The following is a 13,154-nucleotide window of genomic DNA, read 5'->3' on the forward strand; positions in this document are numbered from 1 at the left end:
CAGGATTTGGAGTCTTTGCGTTTTAGGAGAGTCTCTTGCCAGGTGGTTTTTGATGAGATTGCTAATTTGGAGGAAATTTCGTGGCGTAAAAAATCTCGGGCCTTATGGCTCAAAGAAGGGGACCGTAACACGAAATTCTTTCACAGGCTTACTAATGCTTATAGAAGGAGTAATCATATTGGGCGAATTCCTGTGAATGACTCGGAGTTATGGAGAGAGGATGAGGTGCGTAGGGGGATTGTCTCCTTTTATCAGAAGCTTTACACTGAGACGTTGGGGTGGAGACCTAGGTTTGAAGGCCTCCATTTTGACGCTATTTCTGATTTGGATAGAGATGGTCTTGAGATCCCATTTTCTGAAGAGGAAGTGTTGAAGGCACTATTGAGTTGCAATGGTGACAAAGCTCCAGGGTTAGACGGGTTCACTATGTGGTTTCTTATGGAGAGCTGGGAGGTGGTGAGAAATGAGGTGATGGGTACTTTCTAGGAATTCCATTCCCATGGCACTTTCGAAAAGTCTCTTAATGCCTCTTTTATTGCCCTCATTCCTAAGAAGGGCGGTGCTTCTAATATTAAGGACTTTCGGCCATTAAGTTTAGTGGGATGTATCTACAAGCTTATAGCCAAGGTTCTTGTTTTTAGGATGAGAGATGTTATGGATGGAATCATTTCGGAGTCCCATAATACTTTTCTGGGAGGGCGACATATTCTGGATTTTGTTCTTATAGTAGGAGAATGTGTGGACTCCAGGTTGAAAAGTGGGGTTCCTGGTGTCTTATGCAAACTTGACATTGAAAAAGCTTATGATCACGTTAATTGGAGTTTTCTTCTTTACTTGCTCCAGAGAATGGGGTTTGGAAGTAAGTGGAGGAAATGGATTGAGACATGCATTTCGTCTGTTAAGTTCTCTGTTCTTGTGAACGGTACTCTTGCTGGTTTCTTTGGGAGTTCTCGGGGCTTGAGACAAGGAAATCCGCTGTCGTCTTTTCTTTTCGTCATTGTCATAGAAGGTTTGAGCAGACTAATGGGGAGGGCAGAGAATTTGGGTTTCATCAGTGGGTTCAGAGTGGGAAGAGAATCAGCCCATCAGATGGAGATCTCCCATTTGTTGTTTGTGGATGACACCTTGGTTTTTTGTGATGCCGATGTTACCCAACTTAGATATTTGAGGTGAATCCTTGTTTGCTTCCAGGCGGTTTCTGGGCTGAAGATCAACATAAGCAAAAGTGTGCGTGTCCTGGTCGGAGATGTTCCAGATATTTCCTCTTTTGCTACAGTCCTTGGATTCAGGGTGGGTGCTTTTCCTATCCCTTATTTGGGATTGCCCTTAGGGGTCTCCTCTAGGAGGGTGGGGAGTTGGGATCCCGTCATAGAGAGGTTCGAGAAGAGGTTGGCAGGGTGGAAGAAGCAATAGTTGTTGAAAGGGGGGAAGGTTACCCTTATTAAGAGCACTCTATTGAGCCTTCCAACTTTATCTTATCCTTGTTCCAAATTCCATGCTTTGTTGTTGAAAGGATCGAAAAAATCCAAAGGGACTTTCTATGGGGTGGAAGGAACGAGGAATTCAAGTATCATCTCGTTAATTGGGAGTAAGTCTATAAGCCTATGAAGATTGGAGGTTTAGGCATCCGAAAGCTGGTTCCCTTCAACAGAGCTCTTTTGGGTAAGTGGTTGTGGAGATTCGGCAAGGAACGTCATCGCCAGTGGAGAAGGATTTTTTCTTGTCGTTTTGGGGAAGGGAGCGGTGGCTGGTCTTCCCTTCCAGTCAATATAGTGGGGGGTGTTGGTGTGTGGAAATTTATCCGAAAGAGCTGGGATGTCTTCTCTTCACATATTAGATTCAAGGCGTGCGATGGTCAATGTATCCGATTTTGGGAGGATTTATGGTGCGGAGATTAGTTGCTGTCTTGCTCCTTTCCCAGACTTTATAGTATTACCGTCGATAGACACGCCTATGTAGCTGATTGCTATCGGCTTGATAGCAGTGGGGTTACCTGGGATGTGCGCTTTAGACGTTCTTTTCAGGATTGGGAGATGGAAGAGGTCTATGCCTTTCTGGAATTGTTGTATCAGCAGGAGGAGGCAGTCGGCAGAGACAGTGATGACATCTTGTGGATTCCTTCTTCCAATGGAAGATTTAATGTCCGGTCCATGTTTCTGCGCCTTTCCAACTTCGATGGTCCTGTCTTTCCATGGAAGACTATTTGGCGCTCTAAGGCTCCACTTAGAGCGGCATTCTTCGTTTGGACTGCCGTCTGGGGTAACATATTGACGTTGGACAATCTGCGGAAGAGAGGCAATATTATTGTTAATTGGTGCTGTCTATGCAAACGTGGTGGTGAGTCTGTGGATCATATCTTTATGCACTGTCCGGTGGCATACAATTGCTGGAACCTTATTTTTGGCTTATTTGGTATGCATTGGGTTATGCCTCAGTCTTCCAAATGCCTGATCAATGCGTGGAGAGGATGCCAAGTCAGACGTCACGCTCGCGATTATTGGAGGATTGTTTCACATTGCGTATGGTGGTGTATTTGGAAAGAGAGGAATAGCAGAATTTTTGAAGGAAAGGAATCGCCCTTGGCGACTCTAAAACTTCATATTCTTCGCTCTATTTGTTGCAATGTGAAAGGAAGCTCTTGCTCCTCATCCGTAGATTTTATTGCTCTTTTGGACTCCATAGGTCCTTTGGTCCTCTTTTCGCTTTTGTATCTGGGACGCGTTCCCCTTTTGAACGCTTTTCTAATCGATTATTACTTATCAAAAATAAAATAAAAAAAAATTCCAAACATGATTGAACTTTAAGTGTCCGCATGGGATGAATACAATTTTGCATGATTCGATGTTATAACAAGTTATCAACCAATGAAGTCCCATTCTTATTTGAACATTCCTTATGCCTGGTTGAAATTTTGACAATAGTTGAATCTACTCTTTTTGGACATTCATCGAGTACCTGCTGGACTTCCCCGTTAACAAGTGTGGACTATCTCTCAGCAATAATTCTTAGGATATTCATTAAACGCTTGAGAAAGATTAATAGCTGAATTTTAATCGACTAAACTATATCCAGATAAATAAAGAATAGATTTGCTATCAATTGTTTCCTCTTCAAAAGTACCTCTTTTGATTGAAGGTCTGTAATTGCCTCCTTTAATTTCCATAATGCCTTCTTGTTCTATTTAATAAGATCGCAAGTCCTCTAGCTAACTACTTTTAACTGTAGTTTGGTCATGCCTGACTTTTGTTGTCTTTTACTAACGTGAAGTTGTGGACCACTTTTAGATCTGATATCGACATAGTTGGAGGTGCGATGTGCGGATGTGATAATTACATAATTCAATCTATGTCGAATAACATGTTTCTTAAAGGGAAAAAAGAGGAAAACCTAATACTATCAAAGAATGAATAGGCCAAATGTACTATCAAAGAATGAATAGGCCAAATGTTTCTTATAATGTTGTTTATTACTTATCAAAAAAAAAAAACTCTTATAATGTTGTCATAACTTATTTTTTTACAAAAATAAGAGCTTAAACCCTAAAAGATAGAAGAATTAAAACCCTGGACTAATTAAAGACACTACAGTGTGAAATGCGATCATTATTACTGAATACTGGGCAAGATAATGCTATTGGACTCCTCTATATTTCTGCTCCTGCATCAATTTCTATTTCGTTGAGAACTCAATGGTCACTACGACTCCAATTCGTCTTTGGCTTTCTTCTTGGAGTATTTGGGTGATTTTATCATATTCTTAAAATGTATTCCTATTTTTACACTTTATTTTGCACTTGTCGGTACTGTATACTAAAATTCTTTAATAAAATAAATGGCATATTAATGCTTCCCTTAATACAGTAGCATGAATGTGAACTATTAACACCATATTGGGACAATAGATTATTCTAACTCTACTCAACAAAACCTAATGCCAACTATTTGGACTTTGTTAAATGACTCATCTTTCCAAAATTCTGCTTCTCAATTCACTTTATCGCACTCAATTGTATTGTTACTTTTTCCTTTTCTTTTCCCTCACTACTACAATTACTGGGCTTCCTTTGAATGTGGTCAGATTACTTAGTTGGTATTCTCCTATTTTATTTTCAATTGGTACTTCCTTCTCATTAGCATGTATATTTCTAACCTCAATTCCAATTTTAATATTAGTATGTGTTATCATTAAGTTAAAGGCTGAACATGCAAGAAAGATGTGCCATACATAATATGTGCAGTTAACTAGGTATCAATTATCTGTAGTCTCTTCTGCCCCGAATGCAAGTTGTAGCATATGGTGAGTTAAAGAAAATTGAGAATACTCGAATAGATTCCTTGAAGAAGTGAGCGGGTGAGATGAAGTGATCAATCTTAACTTGGACACGTTATTAATATCAAAGTATATGGTTTGCTCATGAAAATTATTAAATTAGATTGTTTGCATTCTTTGTAGCTCACCAAGTGTAGAGGGGTAATTGTTGGAATGACAGGCAATTGGTTACTGGTACTGATACCAGATAACAGGTATAATAGTGTTGGTCGTCACATGTGCAGCATATCTTCCAAATTATTTATGCTTATGAAAATACTTCTGATAGCTGGATTTCGGCAACACACAAACACAAGTGAACAGACTTTGATTGTGCGCGGGAACTGCCTAATATTCTGGGACTTTCTGTGCCTGATCAAAGGATGATGTTAGCTTCCAGAGGTTGACCCAACTCAACGAATCCCAGCAAAGCTTTTTCCCAACTAGTCGGGGTTGCTTCACGAATCTTGCTTTCCTTTCTGCTCTATCTAAGCTAGGGGTGGCAATTCGTGTCATGTTCGTGTCGTGTCGATGTAAGGGTATTATACTAAATAGGTAAACCCAAACCCAACCCATTTAATAATCGTGTCAAGAATCCTCATTAAACAGGTAAACGTGTTAACCCGTTTAATGACCTGTTTATCAAAACGAGACATTTAATATTTAATCAAATACTAAATAATAGAAAAAAATTGTCATAATTAACCCAAATATTCAAAATAAAAAGAAAAATCATAAGGCATAGACAAGGTTTATGTTGAAATGACTTAACTATCTATAGTAATTGGGTTTGAATAGGTAACATATTACATAGGTCATATTCACGATTATAATATGTTGAGTTAAATGGGTCATAAACGGGTTACACGGGTTGAACCCTCAACCTTAACCCGACACGGTTAAGTAAACGGGTTAATCGTGTTGACCCTTTTATGACCCAAACCCGTTTATGCTAAACCCAAACCCTTTTAACTCGTGTCGTGTCGTAATTTGCCACCCCTAATCTAAGCCCATAGCTTCGGTAGCTTCCCATGGTTGACATTCAGTAAAAAATAAAAACTACTTAAATGATATCAGAAATGAGATCCAGTTATGTAGATTCGAATAGGTCTTCCTATTAGCCACAATGAACCCTCAGAGCAACGGCAATGTTAAACATCATAAGGGCCACCGAAAAATATTTTTCTATTGAGTCAGGCCAATGCTTGATAAACGTACATGCATCCGTAATGACGGCACACATGTTGGATTGTGCACTATGCATATGCAGCATATCGACACTAGTACACGGGCGTGCCAACAGACATACCAACATTGTTGTATATGATAATTTTTGCGTGTTATATATTTAAAATATTATAAAAAAAAATTGTAATGCGTGAGGTGTATTTTGGAAGACTTCTTGGTTTAAGAATGGTAATCGTACTCACTAGATCAATCATTGAAAATTCAAAATCCATGCCATACTTTTTTAGTTGAGTACGGTCACAGAGAAAACATTTTCAATGAACTAGGACCAAAGAAAGAACACTCTGTATGAACTGGCTTTATGAAATTGCAAGTGTGCCAAATGTGAACCATAGTTTAATGACTCACATGGGAACTTTTCTGCCAATTTTGTTTAACTCGGGGTTGGATAAAAGACGATCCCCAATTTGGTCCCACTTTTGTGGGGTGCTGACAGATATGGATTGGATACAGGCCTGACATTGGCATTATTTTGCGCAAAGTGTTTGCTCTTGACTAGAACTTGCGTTCTTACGCTTGGCAGCCTCAACTTTTATTATTGAAGCAAGCAATGACCCTTAACTTGAAATTGGATTAATGTTACAATCAGGTATTCAATTTTAGATGAAAGTAGTCATAGTTAGTAGGAGTAAGTTGATTCTGACCACTGACCAGTAGAAATAACCTGTCCTGTATGGATTGATGTTAGATCTTTCTATATGCTTTTGATGCTTATGAATTCATATTGGATTTAGGATATATCACATCAGGCTATAACTGTAACCTCACGGGAGGCAACGATAATTAATGTTAGATGTCCATATAATTCTTAGTGGTGCTTTACTTGATAGCGGTAGTGTAGCATGAGCGTTAGTGGCAAAGAAAATGATGAGGGGGTTCTGGATTGCCTTAACTAATTTGGTTGGTTTTTGGTATATAAAAATTCCCTGTTTCCCTGGTTGAGATCCTCTGCCTTTTCTTTTTCCCTTTTCAGTTGCTTTCAATTTAGATATTCTGTATGTTGACAATAACTCACAAAAAGATTGATTCTTGCTTGTCAGACCATCTTTCGGAACCCCAAAGAAGTCAAACCATATGTTGTTCCATTTCCAGAACGTTGCAATCTACCTGCTGCTGCCATTCATGCATCTTCCGATTCTCTCGTGATTGTTGATATAAATGCCCCAGCAGCACATGTTGCACAACATAGGTGGCAGCCTAATACACCTGATGGACAGGGGACACCATTTCTTTTCCAACATGGAAAGCCCAGTGGAACCTCCACTGGTGGAACATTCATGCGAATCTTCAAAGGGCCAAGTGGCTCTGGTTCGGAGGAGTGGCATTTTCCCCAAGCACTTGCATTTCCGACTTCTGGAATCAGAAGCTCAGCTGTAGTTTCCATCACATGTCACAAAGAAATTATTACTGGTAAGTCTTTTTCATAGCAATAATTTGATTTTTCTCTGTTTTTTGGTTTTTTAATTGACACAATGGAGTGCTTTATTTCTGTTGCAGTTATTCTTTGAGGAACATGATTAGATATTAGGAGAGTAATTTTCCTTAGAAAAGAAAAGGAAAAATAATATTACACTTCTAGTGATGATTTTTATTTTGTGGTGATTATCTAATGCCTGAAGAAACCCACACAGTAAACTTATTCTCTGTCAGCCTTGACACCTTGTTTAACGATGAGAAAGAGGCCTTTCAGATGCCGCTAGATTCAAAATCTGGGGCGGTTCCAGGGGCTCTGCAGCAGGTGCCAGCGGTGATGGAAATTGGCCATCCGCTTTTGGCAAGTAATTCATGAGCAATTTGGCAAACATTGTGAAAGGGGAAATGGTGGCCGGCCATGCACTTCATGGAAATTTAAAATATACTCCAGTTCTGTGAAGGCAAAAATATCTTAAAAATCCAACATTTTGTTTTGCAGAAGCTACCATATGTTACCTAAGGCTTCCTCAATAACAAGCTAAAAAATCTTGCAAACTGAATCTCATCAAAAATTAGAAACATTATTACATTATTTACCTTTTCTTTTTATAATTTTGCCTCCAATTCAAATTTCATGTTCAAATGTGAAGGACGAATGATGCACTCAGAACTGTCTTTTTCTTTTTCTTTTTTTATTTTTAAACTGAAGTTTACTCCTTTTTTTTTTTCTTTTTTTTTTTTGTCTGAATAGTTATTTCTTGATTCTTGAAGCCTTTTGTCTGGAGCCATGGGAACTCAAATATTTCATGGTCCCTTGTGCCCTTTCATTTCCAATAGGATTATAGCTTATCAAAATTGAAATCATTTTTGCATAATTGTAAATTTTCTTCCTTGTTTCTCCATCTTCTGGGCAATGGTTTATTCATAGTTGCACTAATTTCTAAAATTTTGATAGAAGCCTGAGGTTGGACCAATCCGGTCTTGATTCCTGACCATCCTAGCATGTTGGATTAGTGACTACTACCAGGCTTTATTATCAATTATGGGGTACTATATTTATTTTTACTGTACTGGTTGAGAATTTAATAATGTGCGTGGGGAACTGTCAGGGAACCGATAGATGCTTAAATCTTCCATAAACACTGTATCATGTATATTTGGTAGAAAAAGTAAATGAACAGGTGCTGAAGCTTTTTCCCTCAGCAAAACTACCTGTGTCTATTTTTTTTCTCTTCCTAATTTACCTGTATCTATTTAAATGAAGAGGGGGGAAAATTGACTATTGAGTGCTCTAGAATTCGAAATATTCATGTACAGAAGAAATGTTACACAAATTAAATTGGAGAAATTTGGAACTAAAAAAGAAAGCAATGTAAAGTTAATTAATTCTTCTTGTTAAACTTGAAAACCATTAACTGCATTGTTTTCAAACTTCATAACTACAGAACTGAAGCTAATCTGTGTATTCTTCGTTGTGGATTTCCCAGAAAAAATCATCGCATTTTCCTTCTACTCATAAAAAATATTCACTCCTTCAGAATAGAAGTTTGTTTCTTTGGCCTTCTCCTTTTCTTTTATAAGTACAGTTGCTCATGTCTTTGTTTCAAGTGTTCAGATGACACAGTTTCTCTCAGAGGTATTAGTTACATTGTCGTCACCTAAATATATAATACATTCATTATCTTTAAACTCTTAGTATACCATGTATTGTCTTCGATTTGTGGCCAGTTAATGAAGCATAAATGGAAAAACTGTAGTGTTCTGGTGGTTGGCTATAAACTCTCTTCCTGAGGCATACTACCTCTAATTTCTCCTGTCCTAACCACGCATATATTAAAATGGAATGAATTTCCTGTGTGTATAAAGAGAAGAGTCTTGCTGGAGTTAACTATTCAATTGGTGTTTTGACGTCTTCCAAAGAATAAAGTCTCAACTGATGTTTGGCATGTTAGCCTGCTAACTCTGATGGCTTATGTTATTATTATTTAGTATTTGCTTTCATATTCTGCCCATGAACTTACATCTCACTTAAAACTTATGGGCATGTGACTAGGTGGGCATGTGGATAATACTGTCAGGCTGATATCACCGGATGGAGCAAAAGCCTTGGAAACAGCCCGAGGACATTGTGCTCCAGTGACTTGCCTGGCTCTATCACCTGATAGCAATTACCTTGTGACGGGATCAGGGGATGCAACAGTCCTACTCTGGAGGATACATGGGGCATCCACTTCTCGCGCAAGCAGCATATCAGAGCCTTCCTCTGGCTCAGTCACGCCAACTTCGAATAGCAGAAATACTATAGCAAACATCTTGACAGACAAAAGCAGGAGACGCCGTATTGAAGGTCCCATACATGTTCTCCGAGGCCATCTAGGGGAAATAGTCTGCTGTTGTGTCAGTTCAGATCTTGGAATTGTTGTCTCATGTTCCATCTCATCGGATGTTTTGCTGCACTCAATAAGAAGTGGTCGCTTGATCAGAAGGTTGGTTGATGTGCAGGCACATTCGGTCTGCATTTCATCTGATGGGATCATAATGGCTTGGAACAAATCATGTAATGCTCTCACCACCTTTACTCTGAATGGGACTCTGATTGCTAGGGCGCAACTTCCTTTTACCTGTAGCATTAGTTGCATGGAGGTTTCTGTTGATGGACAGAACGCTTTGATTGGATTGAACTCAAGCTCCGAAAATGATGGAGCCTTTGAGAAAAGCAGGCATTTGCAGTCACAAGAGCCAGGGACTGAATATCTTGATGAAGAATCTGTTGAAACAAATAAAGACAACAGATTGGATATTCCAGCACCTTCCATTTGCTTCCTTGATATTCATTCTCTAAAGGTATGCAGAAATGAAGAAGAAAAATATTTAAACAGCCTCATCAAAATAACTTTTCATCTTCATGTTAGTTAAGAGCAGTTATAACAACACAAGATATGCTGGCTAAATGCTAGAATTGGATTGGCTCCTATAATCTGTAGTCTGCGTGATTAAGGAAATTGCTCATTTGCTATTACCCTACTCAGCAATGTGCTTCACTAACAAGCTGATGTTATTTCATTTTCAGGTATTCCATACATTAAAACTGGGTGAAGGGCGAGATATCACAGCTCTGGCTCTAAACAAGGATAACACAAACCTTTTGGTGTCAACTGTTGACAAACAATTGATAATCTTCACAGATCCTGCTGTAAGTTGACATATTTTTATCGTGATTATTACCACAGTCTGGCTTGGTAGGATTTTATTTTTTCAGATTTTTAATTCCAGTCTCATATTTGTTATTCAAAACCTACCATCTGTTGCTTTGTCCATATTTTAATGTAGTTTTATGACTGGTAAAAGATTCTCGTAAGGGCAAAATTGTCTGAAATACTGTTGGAATTTGCATCGATAATAATTAGGCCAAACTGTCAATCCGATCCTATCCAATCCACACCATGTGGTTTGGTTCGATTCTGTGACTCAACTGTTCGGTTCGGTTCGGTTCGGTTATGTTCTGGTTTTAAAAATAGTGAAACTGTTAGGATTGGTTCAGTTTCATGGTTTAGAGGCCAGAAGAACCAGACCAATCTAAACTAAAACTGTGACATTTATACAAACGCACGAATACATATGTATGTTTTTGTTTTGATTTGATTAGTTGGTAAAAGAATTTGTTAACATAAACTTGCATCACATTAAACTCTGTGTGTGTGTGCATAGCTTTTTCAAACATTAACCCTCAGTTATGTAAAAATATTTATACTATATTATATTTCATGTTAAGCATATTACATAATTGCTATGTTCTTAAATGTTATTAGATACTTGAAATGAACTCTTGAATAGGTAATAGAGAAAATTTATTCATGTGACAAAATTGGATTAAATAAGGTTTGTCATATGGTAAATGTAGTTAATATTGCACTACATTCTCACATAAGCTTAATCCGTAAAACCGACAGATCCCAGTTGTTCGTGTATAGTTCGAATTTGTTCGGTTTAGGCAGTTCCATTGGTTCAGTTCTGTTCCAACTTTTACCGAACCATTAGGATCAGTTTGGCTCTAGTTTTCCCTCCAAATCAAAGCAAACTGATTCATGCACACCCCTAAGTGTGATTATTGTGTAGTTGATGCCAGCTAATGACATATTGATGGGATCAAGATTGGTAGTTACGTTAACAGTAATTTGGCGCCTGGAGCTGAAAATAATGGTGTTCAAACTTTCCTTATTGCATTTAAAAACAGGAAATCTAATTTCAATTGCATTTGGGGAGGCTCCAGCAGTACCATGAAATAAATTGTAGAAGATACAGCGAATAAGCCATTCCTTTCTGGCCCCATGACAAAGACTTTCAGGCATTTCATTAAAATTGGCAGCAGCAGTTTCCGACTTTCCATTAACGTAACATTTGTTACTTAAAGCATCTCATCAATGTGTTTTATGCATAAATGAATGTAATGTGGGAATGTCCGTCTCATTTTTGGCAAGCAAACCATTGAGCTAACCATTCCTCTATTACTTTTGATCCATTTAACCATGTTTGATAGCAAATTTATATTCTAGTAAATATTCAGGAAAACATGCACAAAAAAGACTTTAGTTTAATAGAATGACGTAACGAGTGGATTTCTAGTCTTTGTAGACAAGCCAACAGCATTGTGATTATGACCTTAATAGCCATTGTTGATTGTACATTTAGATCTTATATACCCCTTGTGATTGGAAAAGTTTGGGTTAACTAATTGTTTTCTTCCCTCTAATTGCTTGCAGTTGAGCTTGAAGGTGGTAGATCAAATGCTCAAGCTTGGTTGGGAAGGTGATGGGTTCAGCCCCCTAGTGAAATGAAAGTTTCATGGCATAGACTTTTGATTTGTCGAAGTAATACCAACGTCTTCTGCAAGGTTAATACAATTCAAATTGATACAACAAGAGCAAGTTGAATAGCTCTATACAACACGCGGGGTGAAATATTAGATTTACTGCAGGGTTTTCTGCAGTTTTTGATTTGATTGAGTCGTAAGGTTGCCGCCTTTGTGTTCGGATGAGTAATAGCCTTCACGATGTTCATTTTGTCCAATTTTTTGTATATTACAGAAAATGAAAATTCAATAGTGATACACTCGTCTGCTGATCTCATGACAATATGACATACACACTGTAGATATTTTTATAAAAATGTTTGTATCTTAATTTTTTTTTTTTTTGGTATGTAAATCATATCTTGTAACAAAGAGAATTGACATTGTTGAGAACTTTGTTAAAACTCTGGCGTGCTGAAAGTTTGAAATGGTTATTCAGAATAGAAGTTATTATGGTCAAATGCGAAAGATTTGTGCTTTAAAAATCACCTTAGTTATGAATTGCCATTTTATTTGTCTTTAGGAGATTGTAAAAGGCAAACTAGATGCAAGTTTTGATCTGAGACTTTGAATGTGGAATCTGGTTTTTATTTTAACCACATTTGGGATGGGTTCGGGAGAAAATGCAAATCGGCATACAAACTCCAAGGTACCAATTGACCGTTAGTTTAGTTGGTATAACTTTTGTTTTGATTTTTTTTTTTTCCCCTTTTTTGAAAGGTTAGTTGGTGTAAGTAACCTTTTGGACTAATGAAAATATCATATTTTTCCTAATTGTGAGAAATAGTAAATTAACATTTGGAAAAGTCCCAAGGCCAGTAACTCGAATTTAAGCAGATATTTTTAGAAAAATGAGATAGTTTGCTACATAAGAAACACCATTCTTCTGCAAATTAAAATAAGGACAGAGAAACAACAACAAAAATTTTTTAGAACTTATTCGATACAAAAATTGAATCATACAAATTTTTTTTTTTTTTTGGCTGACAAAAAATATATTGTTGTGGATAATTTTAGAACTTATTCGATAATTATGGTAATATATATACTGTATATATATTACCAATTGTCGTTAAAATGCCCACTTGTTTTCCATCGAGTAGGGAAAAGGATCTCCTCCGTTCGGTAAAAGAATTTCCAAGCCGCCAACGAAGCTCACTGTGAGGGTTTATACTCTCTGGCAGTTGCTTCGTCTGTAGAGACGAGAGAGAGATGGGAGGGAAGGGTCGATGAAGAATTACACAGCAGCACATGGAGGTCATAGTCGTCTACCTCTCCCACCTCATCCCTCTTCCGTTGACGCTGTCCCCTCCAAACTCCACAAGCTCATGGCTTT

The 13,154-nt window shown here is 37.7% G+C and overlaps 1 protein-coding gene across 2 annotated transcripts in view; it reads left to right on the plus strand.

The window, feature by feature from the left end:
* The window catches only part of LOC132299083 (BEACH domain-containing protein C2), a 63,046-nt gene extending 50,767 nt beyond the window's left edge, over positions 1-12,279 (plus strand). For both annotated transcript variants that reach the window (XM_059795532.1, XM_059795533.1), the window contains exons 29-32: positions 6,597-6,966; positions 9,023-9,813; positions 10,040-10,162; positions 11,730-12,279. In XM_059795532.1, the coding sequence (XP_059651515.1) occupies positions 6,597-6,966; positions 9,023-9,813; positions 10,040-10,162; positions 11,730-11,804 (1,359 nt within the window). In that variant the 3' untranslated portion in view covers positions 11,805-12,279. The remainder of the gene's footprint in view (positions 1-6,596; positions 6,967-9,022; positions 9,814-10,039; positions 10,163-11,729) is intronic.
* The last annotated feature ends 875 nt before the right edge of the window (positions 12,280-13,154 follow it).

The sequence above is a fragment of the Cornus florida genome, unplaced genomic scaffold, assembly GCF_030987335.1.
Source record: "Cornus florida cultivar Cherokee Brave unplaced genomic scaffold, ASM3098733v1 CherokeeBrave_3.0.0_Hap2_Chr03, whole genome shotgun sequence".
In the NCBI taxonomy this organism is placed as follows: Eukaryota; Viridiplantae; Streptophyta; class Magnoliopsida; order Cornales; family Cornaceae; genus Cornus; species Cornus florida.